Source organism: Macaca nemestrina, chromosome 7 (assembly GCF_043159975.1).
Source record: "Macaca nemestrina isolate mMacNem1 chromosome 7, mMacNem.hap1, whole genome shotgun sequence".
NCBI classification, from domain to species: Eukaryota; Metazoa; Chordata; class Mammalia; order Primates; family Cercopithecidae; genus Macaca; species Macaca nemestrina.
This window is the reverse complement of record NC_092131.1, coordinates 77,033,472-77,047,860: the sequence shown is the minus strand read 5'-3', so window position 1 is coordinate 77,047,860 and position 14,389 is coordinate 77,033,472. Positions and strand designations below refer to the sequence as shown.

Genomic DNA, 14,389 nt, shown 5'->3' with positions numbered 1-14,389 from the left:
TAATCTCCCCTTCTCAAGATCCCTAATTACATCTGCAAAGTCTCTTTTGTCTGCTTTGATAATATATCATAAGTTCCACAGGTTAGAACCTGAATGTTTTTGGGGAGCAATTAGTATGCCTACCACACTCTAAAATACGACTTCTAAGGGACAAGGTTGTCACCCAGACCAACTGACTCTAGAGGGCATAACTGTAACCACTGGAGAGCCTGTCAAAATTGAGACGAATAAATCCTTAAGAATTTTGATCCAGTAGAAAATACAGTAAGAATTTCCCACCTTTCAGTGGGACTTTGCCTTAAAAATTGAACAAATACAAAACACATGTTGGTTTTTAAAATTTGAAATAATTTGTAATTTGCTCCTTTAAAAAAACCTGTACTTTTTAAAGAATGTGTGGCTGACTAAAATTTTTTTATAACCTGTATACACAAAACTAAAAAAAAATGTTTAATAACGTGCATATACAAGCAGCACCTTACTTTTAAAACTATATAAATCATAAAATCAAAACATCCTGTACCTGGGGGTGGTATTTCTAGATCAGTTGTCTGTTGGACATTAGTACGACCAGGTCTAGGATCAAAAGCAGGAACCAATGCAGAAAATTGTCTCTTTAGCACATAATCATCATCCCATGTTCTCCGGCGTCCTCCTTTAGTTTCGTACTCTTCTTCTTCCTATCAAAATAAAATTTCACACACAAACATAAGATGCAAAATTTCATTCTTGCAAAAGCAATGTGTTAGTTCTTTAGAACTACTGCATTTCCTTAGCCGTATTTCTTAAACCCAAAATGAGCTAACCTAAACATGTATAGATACACACATTTCTCAATCATTTCAGTTTACCCAAAGTAAGTTGCATCCATGATGGTTATACAAATCTACACATTTCACCAAATGATAACCATTCACGGATGGGTGCAGTGGCTCAAGCCTGCAATCCCAGCACTTTGGGAGGCCGAGGCAGGCAAATCATGAGGTCAGGAGTTCAAGACCAGCCTGGCCACCATGGTGAAACCCATCTCTACCAAAAATATAAAAAATTAGCTGGGCATAGTGGCAGGCACCTGTAATCCCAGCTACTCGGGAGGCTGAGGCAGGAGGATCACTTGAACCCAGGAGGCAGAGGTTGCAGTGAGCCAAGATCGTGCCACTGCACTCTGCACTCCATCCTAGGAGACACAGTGAGACTCTGTCTCAAAAAAAAAAAAAAAAAGGATAACCATTCACAAACATCGTCAACTTCCTGGTTTTGTTACTGTACTAAAATTAGGTAATATGAAACTAGCCAATGGGAAAAATTAGGTAAAGAGTACATAAGGCCTCTCAAGGATTTTTGCAACCTCCTATGAACTTATAATTATTTTAAAATAAGTTGGCTTTTAAAATGTAAATTACATTTTGTACTGAATTACTTACATACCAAATAAAATGCTGGGGAGTTGCTTTATATTACTATGAGACAGATAGCATGTAAGCACACATGTGCACATCCACAGTTTGGTTTAAACACTTAACTGAAACAAACTGACATCTGACAGCTCTGGTTCCAGAATGTTTGGGTTTGCATCCTGGAACCAAAACTACTATTATATGTATGACTTTTAGCAATTACTTCATCTGAAAATTAGAGCTAATAATAACCCTAAAAAGGCTGTTGGAAAGAATTAGCTAATATGCATAAAGTATTAAGAACTATGCCAGCCAGGCAGTGGCTCATGCCAAGGCAGGCAAGCTTGAGTCCAAGAGTTCAAGAACAGCCTGGGCAATGAAGCAAAATCCTGTCTCAAAAACAGAAACAACTCTAGCACTTAATTAGTGATCATTAAGTGTTAGCTATTAATAAACTACTACTACTATATCTACTACTACCTCTACTACTGCTACTATAACTACAAATCTTAGATACTGTATATTAACCATTTTAATATATGTTTACTATTACCCAAAGCAAGGTAAAGGGGTTTCAAGCATTAAGCTCCTGCATGCATTATGTCACAGCAATCATGGATTCTATATGGAATATGAAACCCAACCAGTAGGGGAAGTTTCTTTGTGTAACTGTTTGATAGCTCCCTCTTCTTACCCTTTCCACACTGCACATTTTTGTAGGCATTTAGGTTGGTGCCTTACTATGAAAGGGAAAAATACACATACAGCAGGGAGATAAACACGAAGGTATTACCTGCTCCCCAATAGGTCGGCTCCCTGCTCCAGCAGGAACCTGTGGTAGTTGCGAGGTAACAGCATGATGCGTTACATCAGAACGGGAGCCAGCTCGACGCTGCAGGGATGGGCGTCTCAGAATCTAAAATAAAACAATCCCAAGAGATATATGTCTAATTATTTGACCCATATATGCCCCCTTTCAGCCATGACCTGAATATATTAACCCCTATTAACGAAAGTGTCACTGAAAACTTTTTCATTAGCCAACTTCAGAAAAGTTATGAGTTCGATGTTTTAAATTCATCATGCATTTTATAATAACCTCCTTCATAAGAAGTATTGCGTTTTCTTAGCAACCATATACTAAAAGCATTTTTAAAACTTCTTTACCCCATTAAAACTCAACTTATCAATTTTTTTGAAATCTAGTAACATTTTATAAAGAGAAATTTTAAATATACAGTTAGTTACAATAAAGGGTATTTTTTAGGCACAACTTTCAATTAGAATACAATCCTAGTGGTTAAGTATTGAGAGTTCTGGATCACATTGCCTAGGCTTGGGTCCTCACTCTTCCACTTAACTCTGATGATAAGGGCAAATTATTTTTTTTACGCCTCTACTTCATTCCTTCATATGACAACTAATGAGAAAACAGATGGACCCTGCTTGCAAAACCATAGGTACTAAAAAACAAACTCCTGGGCCACGTCAGCCTCTTGAGTAGCTGGGATTACAAGCACGAGCCACTGCACTGGCTAAGTTCATTCTCTCTCTCTCTCTGTGTGTGTGTGCATCAGGGTCTCATTCTGTGGCTCAGGCTGGAGTGCAGTGACCCAATTATAGCTCACTGCAGGACGAGCCACTGCACTAAGTTCATACACGTGTGTGCGTGTGTGTGTCAGTGTGAGAGATTCTGTGGCTCAGGTTGGAGTGCAGTGATGCAATTATAGCTCACTGCAGCACGAGCCAACTGCACTGGCTAAGTTCATACACATGTGTGCGTGCGTGTGTGTGTGTGTCATTCTGTGGCTCAGGCTGGAGCGCAGTGACCCAATTATAGCTCACTGCAGCACCAGCCACTGCACTGGCGAAGTTCATGCACGTGTGTGCGTGTGTGCGTGTGAGAGAGATTCTGTGGCTCAGGCAGGAGTACAGTGACGCAATTATAGCTCACTGCAGCACAAGCCACTGCACTGGCTAAGTTCATACACGTGTGTGTGTGTGTGTGTGTGTGTGTGTGTGTGTGTGTGTGTGTGTGTGTGATTCTGTGGCTCAGGCTGGAGTGCAGTGACCCAATTATAGCTCACTGCAGCACGAGTCACTGCACTGGCAAAGTTCATACACTGCGTGTGTGCGCACACGCGTGAGCACGTGTGCGTGTATGTGTGAGATTCTGTGACTCAGGCTGGAGTGCAGTGACACAACTACAGCTCACTGCAGCCTGGAACTCCTGGACCCAAGTGATTTTCTCCCTCAGCCTCCCAAGTAGCCAGCACTACAAGTGTCAAAGTGTGGGACGACAGGCATGAGTCCTATACCCAGCCTAATTTCACACACTTTTAAGCCTGTTAAAACATCATGTGACATTCTATAGTTTTTCAAATATAACCAATTTATTTTCTTTAAGTGGAGAATCATAAATGCTCAGATTAAAACTGCCTTTCTTAACCACATTTTTTATACTGCTGCCACATTTCCTTGCTTCGAAGTCTGATTATGACTTAGCTTTTCCTTTCTTCATTTCAACTATTAACAACCTATCTTTGTGAAGACAATGGGGTACTCTCTCTACCATAACCTCCTCGTATTCTTGGTCCTCCTGATTGTCATCTTCATTCTCATCATCTTCTTCATCTGGCTCAGGTAAGTCCTCATCATCATCGAGCTCAGCCAACAGCGTACTGGCACGGCAGCTATCAAGGAAATCTTGAAAACAAAATCCACAACCTTATGTCAATACAATTAAGAAAGTGTAACAAAGGAACTTTGCATTTTAAGTTTTTACAAAACGAAAGTTCAAAAGGGACAAGTGTTGCGTTCTGCCACCACATACAAGATGAGTACAGACACAACCATGAAAAAAAAAGGGATAAAGGACAACCATAAACTAAACCTGAATTACAAAATCATAATATAAAAGGATAACCATTTGGACTATTTAAAAAACCACCACCAAAAAATAAACCTTTACACCAGCCCAGGCGACAGTGCGAGACTCCGTCTCAAAACAAAAAACAAAAACAAAAACAAAACCCAAAGAAACCCCTATCATCATTCTCTGAATAAGTCCCAGGAAGCAGAACATGTTAGAAAAGAGAACACTTTGGAGTTACTCATTCCTCGAACAAATACTATGTGCCAAGCACAGTGTTAGGCACGAGGTATATAAAGTTGCAAACAAAGAAGACAGGGTCTGAGTCCCCATGAAGCTCACAGGGAGAGACACTGATCTGGTAGGTTACTCAAAAACAATGGCTACTTAAGATAATGCCTATTTACTATGGAATAATGTATGTGGCATCTTTCATATTATCCATATTATCTAGCACATAAGGAAGTTCAAAATAACTTGAATCACTTTAATCTCCTTCCTTCTTAGAATCTCTTGCCTTCAATGGAGACTGGGTCAAATTACATTGTCCTGCATAAATGAAGATGCTGACAAACTGTTCTTCATAAAAACTGCAAAAAAGAGGACTAAACGGATTAAAACAGAAGTTTTTACTGGATCTGGAAAAAATAGTCAAATATAATATCAGAACGGCACAAAGGATAAAAAACAAAATACTTTATATTGCTAAAGAACATCCAGAAGACAATTTATAGTTACTCAGAAACTTACAGACCACTGAACCAATTAGTTTTTAGTCCAATAATTACACAGGACTAAACATTCAGTGCCTTTTACTGGATGGCCAGTAGAAGAAGTCTGCCATTATATTTAATTAGTTTCTAAGGGTACACATTTTTTTTTTTTTTTGTAATCAACTTTCTCAGGTTGAAAGGTCTACATTTTTAAAACATTGTGGCCGGGCGCGGTGGCTCAAGCCTGTAATCCCAGCACTTTGGGAGGCCGAGACGGGTGGATCACGAGGTCAGGAGATCGAGACCATCCTGGCTAACACGGTGAAACCCCGTCTCTACTAAAAAATACAAAAAAAAACTAGCCGGGCGAGGTGGCGGGCGCCTGTAGTCCCAGCTACTCGGGAGGCTGAGGCAGGAGAATGGCGTCAACCCGGGAGGTGGAGCTTGCAGTGAGCTGAGATCCGGCCACTGCACTCCAGCCCGGGCAACAGAGCGAGACTCCGTCTCAAAAAAAAAAAAAAAAAAGAAAAAGAAAAAGAAAAACACATTGTAATGCTTTGAAATCAGAATGTATCTTACAAACAATGGCAAGTCAGAATTAAATTGCAACATTTTTAACCTTAGCAATATAAAAAAATTGGTGTGTCTTACAATCAAAGGCATCTTAAATTTGATAAAATATGTTACCCTTTAACACTTGTAAGGAGCCACCTGCAATTTAGGAACTGGTATGATGTGGTGATACACAAAATAAATCTATTCCACTCTATTTATCTTTTAAGAAACATAATCTAACTTCATATATTGAAATTCTATCTCTGATGTGTTACAACTGACTGATGTCCATTTTTTCTTTCTCATCTTCCCTTTTTCACCAGCATTAAAAAGCTCTATATTTGACACATGTGACCACATCATAGAATGAAATGTCTCTCAAAACACAACATGTTATGATATTCGTGCCTGTGGTAAGAGAAAAACCACAAAACACAGTAAAAGTTTACACGGCATATACAGATGGTATAAACTGATGTTACTCTGATCCTTCACCCCAGCAGTCTTAAAGTGTCTACCAGCTTTAACAATATAAAAAAGAAATCTTCTATCATGTGTTCTCACTTATAAGTAGAAGCTAAACCTTGGGTACACATGGACATCAAGATAGGAACAGTAGACACTAGTGACTCCAAAAGGAATCAGGAGTGGGCAAGGACTGAAAAACTTCCTATTGGGTACTATGTTCACTATTTGAGTGACAAGATCAATATAAGTCCAAACCTCAGCATCACGCAATATATCCCTATAACAAACCTGCACATGTATTCCCTGAATCTAAAATAAAAATTACATTAAATTTTTTTTCATCACCTCACAATAAATTTTTTTTTGAGACAGAGTCTCACACTGTCCCCCAGGCTGGAGTGCAATGGCACAATCTTGGCTCACTGCAACCTCCGCCTTCCATGTTCAAGAGATTCTCCTGCCTCAGCCTCCCAAGTAGCTGGGTCTACAGGCGCCCGCCACCATACCCGGCTAGTTTTTATATTTTTAGTAGAGATGGGGTTTCACCATATTGGCCAGGCTGTGATCTGCCCACCTCGGCCTCCCAAAGTGCTGGGATTATAGGCATGAGCCACTGCACACGGCCAACAATAATTTTTTTTAAGGCTGGTCAAACCTAACAACAAAATTTAAAAGTCAATCAGTAGTTCTAACTTTTTTTTTTTGGAGACAGAGTCTTGCTCTGTCACCCAGGCTGGAATGCAAATGGCACAATCTTGGCTCAATGCAACCTCTGCCTCCCAGGTTCAAATGATTCTGGTGCCTTAGCCTCCTATGCAGTTAGGACTGTAGGCGTGGGCCACCACACCTGGCTAATTTTTTGTACTTTAGTAAAGAGGGTTTCGCCATGTTGCCCAGGCTGGCCTCACACTCCTGACCTCAGGCAATATGCCCACTTCAGCCTCTCAAAGAGCTAGGATTACAGGCGTAAGCCACAGCGCCCTGCCAGTTTACTCTTCCCTCCCCACGATCATCTTTAACTTCCCATGACCAAGAACTAATGCTTGAAGTGAACATAATAACAAATGAGTAGAGAGGGGCACAGGGCCACCATGAGAAATAATAAATCAGAAAACAGTTTATGCAATCAATTTATAACACTTTGGTGTAATAATCACCATTTTGCTACACATTTGTTTGATAAGAAAAGCGGAAACAGAAATATAACGACTTTCTTAAAACTTTGGAACATCATATCAAATTCTTGCTATGAATTAGGAGAGGCTATATTCTCACAAAAATGAAAACATTAAAAAGGGGGTATACACAAAATAGCACTTTAAAAATGTATCTTCATATAAACTTTGTCTTTAAAATTACTCCCAATTTTTTTTTAAAGAAAAACAGGCAATATGATCAAGGATATATGGTAGAGGGTATTCCAAAACAATAGGGATGGAGTGCAATGTTTTGGAAAGCAATTCAGTAATTATCATTTTAGGCATTTATCCTAAGGAAATATACTAAAATACAGTACAAGAAAGTTCATTCATAATGATGTTTATGGTAACGAAAAAGTTATAACTTAAATATAAAAAATTGATAATTTATTAAATGATCATACAGTGAAATATTTGACAGTCATTTCAAATGTTACAGAAACCCATCCAACATATGTGAAAATGTTTTCACAATGTATTGAGTGAAAACAGCTGGCAGAAAAGGATATGATCCTTTTTTGTTAAAAAAGCAAAATCATACATCAAATGATATACATCAAATGATTAACAGTGGTTGTCTCTGGTAGGTGGGGACTAGACGATTTTAATTTTCTTCTAGTTTCTATTCAGAGCATTATTTTTCTAATAAGATAAAATAAGAGAAATAGAAACACAGACTGTATCTTAACTGAATCAAATACATCCCTTTGATTACAACATGGAAGCCATAAGGCTGTTACTGAACTTTCTGAATAAAATTTAATTTGCAAGAATCATGCGTTACCTAACTAAGGAATTATTTCCAAAAGTCTTTGATAACAGCATACAAGGAATATCATTTTACAAACCTTATGAATCTATTACAGTTCTTCTCTCAGTAATAAGAGTGTCAAATCACTTTATGGTTCTTCCATTAAAACTTCTTTTGTGACAAAAGGCAAAAAAAAAAAAAAAATGACACATAAAGTCCCTAGATCTACTTCATGTATAATCAGATAACTGCAATTTTTTTTAAAATATTTTTTCAGAGACAGGGTCTAGCCCTGTCACTGAGGTTGGAGTACAGTGGCATGATCACAGCTCAGTGTGGTCCTGAACTTCAGAGCTCAAGTAATCCTCACACCTCAGCCTTCTGAGTAGTACGACATCACACCTGGCTAATTTTGGGGGTGTAGGGGTGGTAAAGATGGGGGGTCTATGTTGCCCAGACTGGTCTTGAGTTCCTGAGCCTCAAGTGATCCTCCCACCTTGGTGTCCCAAAGTGCTGGGATTATAGGCGCGAGCCACCACATCTGACCAGGTAATTTTTTTTTGAGACAGAGCCTTGCTCTGTCGCCCAGGCTGAGTGCAGTGGCGCGATCTCGGCTCACTGCAACCCCCACCTCCCGGGTTCAAGCAATTCTCCTGCCTCAGCCTCCCGAGTAGCTGGGATTACAGGCAACCACCACCACGCCCAGCTATTTTTTTTGTATTTTTAGTAGAGACAGGGTTTCACCATGTTGGCCAGGCTGGTTTCGAACTCCTGACCTCATCATCCACCTGCCTCAACCTCCCAAAGTGCTGGGATTACAAGCATGAGCTACTGCGCCTGGCCCAAAGATTACATATTTATAAGAAGAGAGAATAATTCTCTTTAAACAAAAGTTTAAAATATCAGGAGAAAACATAATAAAAGTATCGTTATTTAAGTATCTAAATACTTCAATTTTAAATTATAACTTACCATATAAGGAATATTCTGCTTCCTGACCTGTGTCACTCTCACTGGAAGTTGATGTGAGGCTGGTGGTTAAAGTATTACTTAATGATTGACCAACTGATAAAACTGTTGTTGCTGTAGCTACATTGCTGCTGCTAGTAACACTGGACGTTGACATAGTCACTGTTGATGTAGTACCAGGTGTGGTCAAATTAGGGAAACTCTGAGCACCCATAAGAGGAGAAGCTAAAGACAAAAAATGAAGCAAATCAGTACAAATAGGTGAGACTGTAGAAACCTTACAAAAACCAAGTTTTATATTTTTTAAAGAGTGAGGTCATAAAACACACTAATAATAAAATGGTTCCTGAAAAGCAACAACTTTGGGAACCCAACTGAAATCCAACTAAAAATTCTTTTTATAGCACTATTATATTTTTAAATATTATGCCTAACTTTTTTAAAGAAATGAAACAAGCAATGAAATAATTCCCAATGTATTTTCCAAAGGAATTATTTTGACCTGTAAGCAGCTTAAATTGGAATTTAACTTTCAGAAGCTAAGATCAATGTAGAGTCTAAATAAAAGCTATACTTACATGATGCTTTGGTTTCACTGCACTATGATAACATTTAATAGTCATCTATTTCCTCATGCAACTTTGCTTAATGATGTATCATAAAGGAGTGAAAATCAGAAGTATTGTTTTATCCTTCTAGAATAAGAGGTTCTTTATCACACCTAATCTGAATTCTGAAAATATTATGATTCTAGAGAACTTAACTTCATATTCCTGAAGTGCTAAATTTGATGTAGCTTTATCTAATATGGTTAATGACCTAGTTAAAAACTGCAGCCAGAACAAGAGACCCTACTTTGCATCCCTCCAAGTGGAAAAAGCATTGGTTCCAGAAGGAAAAGCTCACTTACTTGCTGTGCTCATCACATTCCTCCCCAAAGTATTAGTGTTGTTATCACTGCTGCTTCGGCTTAGATTCATGTTGTTCGTGGCATTAGTCCGTGCTATGTTTGCCACTCTCCTTACAAAACTCTCCAAGCTAGATGTTTCTCTTGAGGACAGGTTAGGTACACTTGCACTAGAGCTCATAGGGGCCCCAGCAGCCAACAAAGAACTCACTGACAGTCTGTTACTTGCTGAAGAGCTAAGAGGTCGTTGTGAAGCTGCTTCTTTATTAGTTAATTCAGATACTGAACTAACATCAGGAGAACTAACACTGACAATTCCCATGGATATTGCACTAGACTCCCCAGGAGTACGAACAGAACTATCGGGGCCTAACTTCCTTTCAGCATTTTCACTTCCCGTCTCCGCTGTTAAGGTGCTGGTGCTTGCACTGGAAGACGACCCTACTTCTGTTTGAGGGACGTTTTCAGCAGATGAAAGAACAACAATTGGTTCATGGACATCAGCTCCTGAAACTATACTGTGTTCCATTACAATTTCTGATCTCCGTTCCGTTTTGGTCGAACCCAAGCTGATGTCGCTGCTACTGGCCACGCTACACACAGAACTGCTGCTTCCTTTTCTACTTGAGGAGCCTGCAGCAGCAGATGTCTTGTCTGGACAGTTGTTTTTCACCAAGCTGCTCCATGATTGCGTTGTGCCTGAAACAGTGGATGAAACAGGTTTGGGTGATGCCACTGTATCAGGGTCGTACCCTGGTGCAAGCTTGAGGTCAAATTTTCCTTCTGCGCCCATACGGTAAGAGTTTGAGCCACCAGCATCCCAGGTGACATCAATCCAGCCTGGAAAGGGACAGGAGTTTGTGAGACCCAGCAGAAAGCAGATAGGAGCGTGTCAGACAGTAGCTCCACAATATGGGATCAGCTTTTCATCAGTGCTGTCCTTTTCTGAATTTCTAGTCAATCAAGGTCTGCCAACTAAAATATATGTAAATTTTTGGACTCAATTATTTGACTATATGACTAGTTATCTGAAAGTCTATAATATTTAACTCTCATGATAAAAATATTTTAAGGACAAGAAATATGTACTGTATACAAGGGTTTCCAGGAAATGTTTAAAATTCTTCCTTTTATTTCCCTTATTTCTGAACTATTCAGTCTATGACATTTAAAAGCAATGTAAAGGTCATGTTTAAATCTACTGGGTTGTTTTTCATTTTTAAAATTATTTGATTTTTAGAGATGAGGTCTTGCATTGCCCATGCTAATCTTGAACTCCTGGGCTTAAATGATCCTCCCACCTCAGCCTCTTGAGTAGCTGGGATTACAGATGTGAGCCACTGCACCTGGCTTGGTTACTTCTTAAATGGAAGAACTGTTTAAGAAATTTTAAAAGATTGATATACGTGGTAAAATACTGCCACTTCTGCAAGTAAACACAATCTAGGTAAAAGTTTTTAAATTGCTAAGTATAATTATGTGTAGTCAAATTTTCTGTCTAGAAAAACGTGCTAGCTTACCATTAATTTCTTACCATTAATTTTGGCTAACCTCTCAAAATATTCATATATTACCACAGAAATTTTAGGTCACTAGCTCAAATAAAATACTAAAGTTAGCATTTCGGTTGTGTTCTCAAAGTTCAGTGGTTCCTTGGTTCTCTTATGTTAAATAATTAAGTTCAATAAATTTGAATAAGCACAGAAAATTCTAAAAAAAAATTTAAAGAGCATACTGAGCTCTTTTATTAGAAACTATCTGCTAAAGCTACTAACATGTACAGAACTAATGAGCATAATGATATTCAATTTATATATTTACTTGTAGTTGAAAAATAATATTCTTTTTTTAAAAAGGTAATGAATCTCCAAAAGCAAAAAAAAAAAATGTCTATTAAAAGAAAATTAATATAAATTTTACAATCTTATTTTAGTGTTATAAGCTAACTATTTCAGGGAAAAACATAAGACACAAAAAACATTTTTTTAAAACTATAACAAGCCTTTATAAAGTTCTTACCCACACATAAAAGGGGCCCAAGTTCACATACACACCCATCCACACACCCAGATGCCCACCCACACATACACCAAGTTCATATGTTTATGCTGGCACTCAGAGGGAAATAATATTGAATTACCTGTGGGGATTATCTGCATATGTGTTCTTTGAAAGGAAAAGTGACTGCCCCAAATCTACATAAGTAGCTTAGATGAGATTTTTCAATTGCCTCTATTGTTTTCTGTATGCTGAAATAATCTCTGAAGAACCAACATTTAACTATCTCTTCTGCTACACAGAAATGTGTGAGAAAAGAAGAAGGTTCAAAAACATAGCCCAATCTCAAATAAAAGTAACTTTTGTATTGTATTAATTGGCCCAAAAAACATACTCTCTCAACTCCTTCTATGCCCAAAAGATAGACAAAAAAAATAGAGTCAGTAACGACTAGCCATCATTAGAAATGGTTGGCTTAAGTATTTGAAAGCTAAGAACCCTCTCTGACATAGAGACTTAAAGACATAACTTGATGGGAACGGCCATGTTGATTAGCCAAAACTAAATTTCTGCATTTGTCAGATCAGCAAAAATAGGCCTTTCTTGAATGCTAAACCCTGAAATTTCTAGGCTACATGATTTCTGTTTTTCCCATCTGTGGCAGATAAAACAAAACAAAAAAAAACTCAAAATATTCAGATTTACATGTGAGCACTCTGTCATAAGGAGATGCCATACCTCACAGTTCAAATGTATTTTATAGATCAGTAACATTATACTGAAATGTAATTGCAACTTACTATGCAGCAAAAATGAATCAAGAAGAAAAATAACCTACAGTGTCTATTTACCTTTGTATAGGCAATTGCTTAAGTTACTCTGCTTTTAACATTTGTACTTCAATAAAATGCTTATGTATGTATAGGAATATCACAGTGCAAGATGCTGCTAGTCCAGGCACAAAGTATTAAAATTATTTTGTGAAGATTGGTGGTTGTATTAAAACTGTTGTGCCATTGTATCTCGGGGGAAAAAACAATATTCTAATTTCCCTATGCAATTGCTTCAGTTGACTCCATCCCGAGAAAAAAGAACTGCATTCACACGCCTCTAACTAGCCTCTTCTTCTCAAGTCACATACATCAAGGCCAAAACAATTACAGGAAATAGAATAACAACTTTTTAATAAGTATCATCAAGATGCCCAAAAAACAAGAAAATTTGAAATTTCTGAGTTGAATGGTACTACTGATGTCTCAACTATTACTGGTATTTATGAATTTTAGGTCACTGTAAACCTGTATGATTAAAATGATTTGCAATTAGGGCCTGATACTACATAAAAACATCTGGCAGTAAAATAATCCAAGAAATAGAATCTTAAAAGCAATATAATCAAAGGGTTTATTTGAATAAATAAATGTCTTTACCACATAACACATGAAATTAAATGTCAGTCATTCTCCTAAGTACTTAAAAGCAATATAATCAAAGGGTTTATTTGAATAAATAAATGTCTTTACCACATAACACATGAAATTAAATGTCAGTCATTCTCCTAAGTACTTTCACATTTATTCTAGCTCTTTAAATATGTGGTGTAAGTTGCCGGGCGTGGTGGCTCATGCCTGTAATCCCAGCACTTTGGGAGGCCGAGGCGGGTGGATCACCTGAGGTCAGGAGATCGAGACCAGCCTGACCAACAGGGAGAAACCCCGTCTCTACTAAAAATACAAAATTAGCCGGGCATGGTGGCGCATGCTTATAATCCTAGCTAGTTGGGAGACTGAGGCAAGAGAATCGCTTGAACCCGGGAGGCAGAGGTTGCAGTGAGCCGATATCACACCATTGCACTCCAGGGAACAAAAGCAAGACTCTCTCTCAAAAAAAAAACAAAACAAAACAAAAAAAAAAACAAATGTGCCGTAAGTTGAGAATATAAACATTTTACTTTTTTTAATGCTAAAAACTGATACAAAATTGATGAAAACAAACCTACTGATGTTTAGGCAAATTATCTGCTAATAAATCAACCTTATAGTTTGAAGAAAACAATTTGCCACTATAATTGCTTTGAAGTTAATAGCAATAAGTGGATGACTTTGCTAAACTTTGCAGCATCAAAGAAACTCGATTCACACAGCAATATTTACAAAACATGATAAACTCCTCCCAAAAAAGCAGGTAGGCTGAGAAACATTTTGAAACAATAATCTACTAACAGATAAAGAGACGATGCGTTTTGTTCCATGCTTTATTAAAAAATAGTTAAGTAAAAATGCTAATCCTTTTTCTTCTACATGATTTATGATACCATAAAAATTATTGCGTGATTCCTGTGACACTAACAAGATAAAGAAAAGCATAAGAAGTTAAAATAAAACTCACAGTAAGCTTGAAAATAAACTAGAGGGAAAAAAACCAGAAGTGTATCTTGAAGATACTCAACTTACACTAGGCTTGATCACTTCCAAAATATTACAAGTTTCTAGTCAAAACCCAAGAACTTAAAATTTTCCCTTATTTTCTTTACATTTTTTCCATTTACAATGTGATATCA

At 37.7% G+C, this 14,389-nt stretch overlaps 1 protein-coding gene across 6 annotated transcripts in view; it reads right to left on the bottom strand.

The window, feature by feature from the left end:
• LOC105477935 (HECT domain E3 ubiquitin protein ligase 1) overlaps positions 1–14,389 on the bottom strand; it is a 111,682-nt gene that overhangs the window by 20,627 nt on the left and 76,666 nt on the right. For 3 of the 6 annotated variants that reach the window (XM_011734805.3, XM_011734804.2, XM_011734808.2), the window contains exons 25-29: positions 9,835–10,671; positions 8,928–9,149; positions 3,970–4,103; positions 2,191–2,313; positions 524–680 (exon numbers count right to left, since the gene is read on the bottom strand). In XM_011734805.3, the coding sequence (XP_011733107.1) occupies positions 524–680; positions 2,191–2,313; positions 3,970–4,103; positions 8,928–9,149; positions 9,835–10,671 (1,473 nt within the window). The remainder of the gene's footprint in view (positions 1–523; positions 681–2,190; positions 2,314–3,969; positions 4,104–8,927; positions 9,150–9,834; positions 10,672–14,389) is intronic. The other 3 variants (XM_011734807.2, XM_011734806.2, XM_011734809.2) reach the window with 3 other exon arrangements.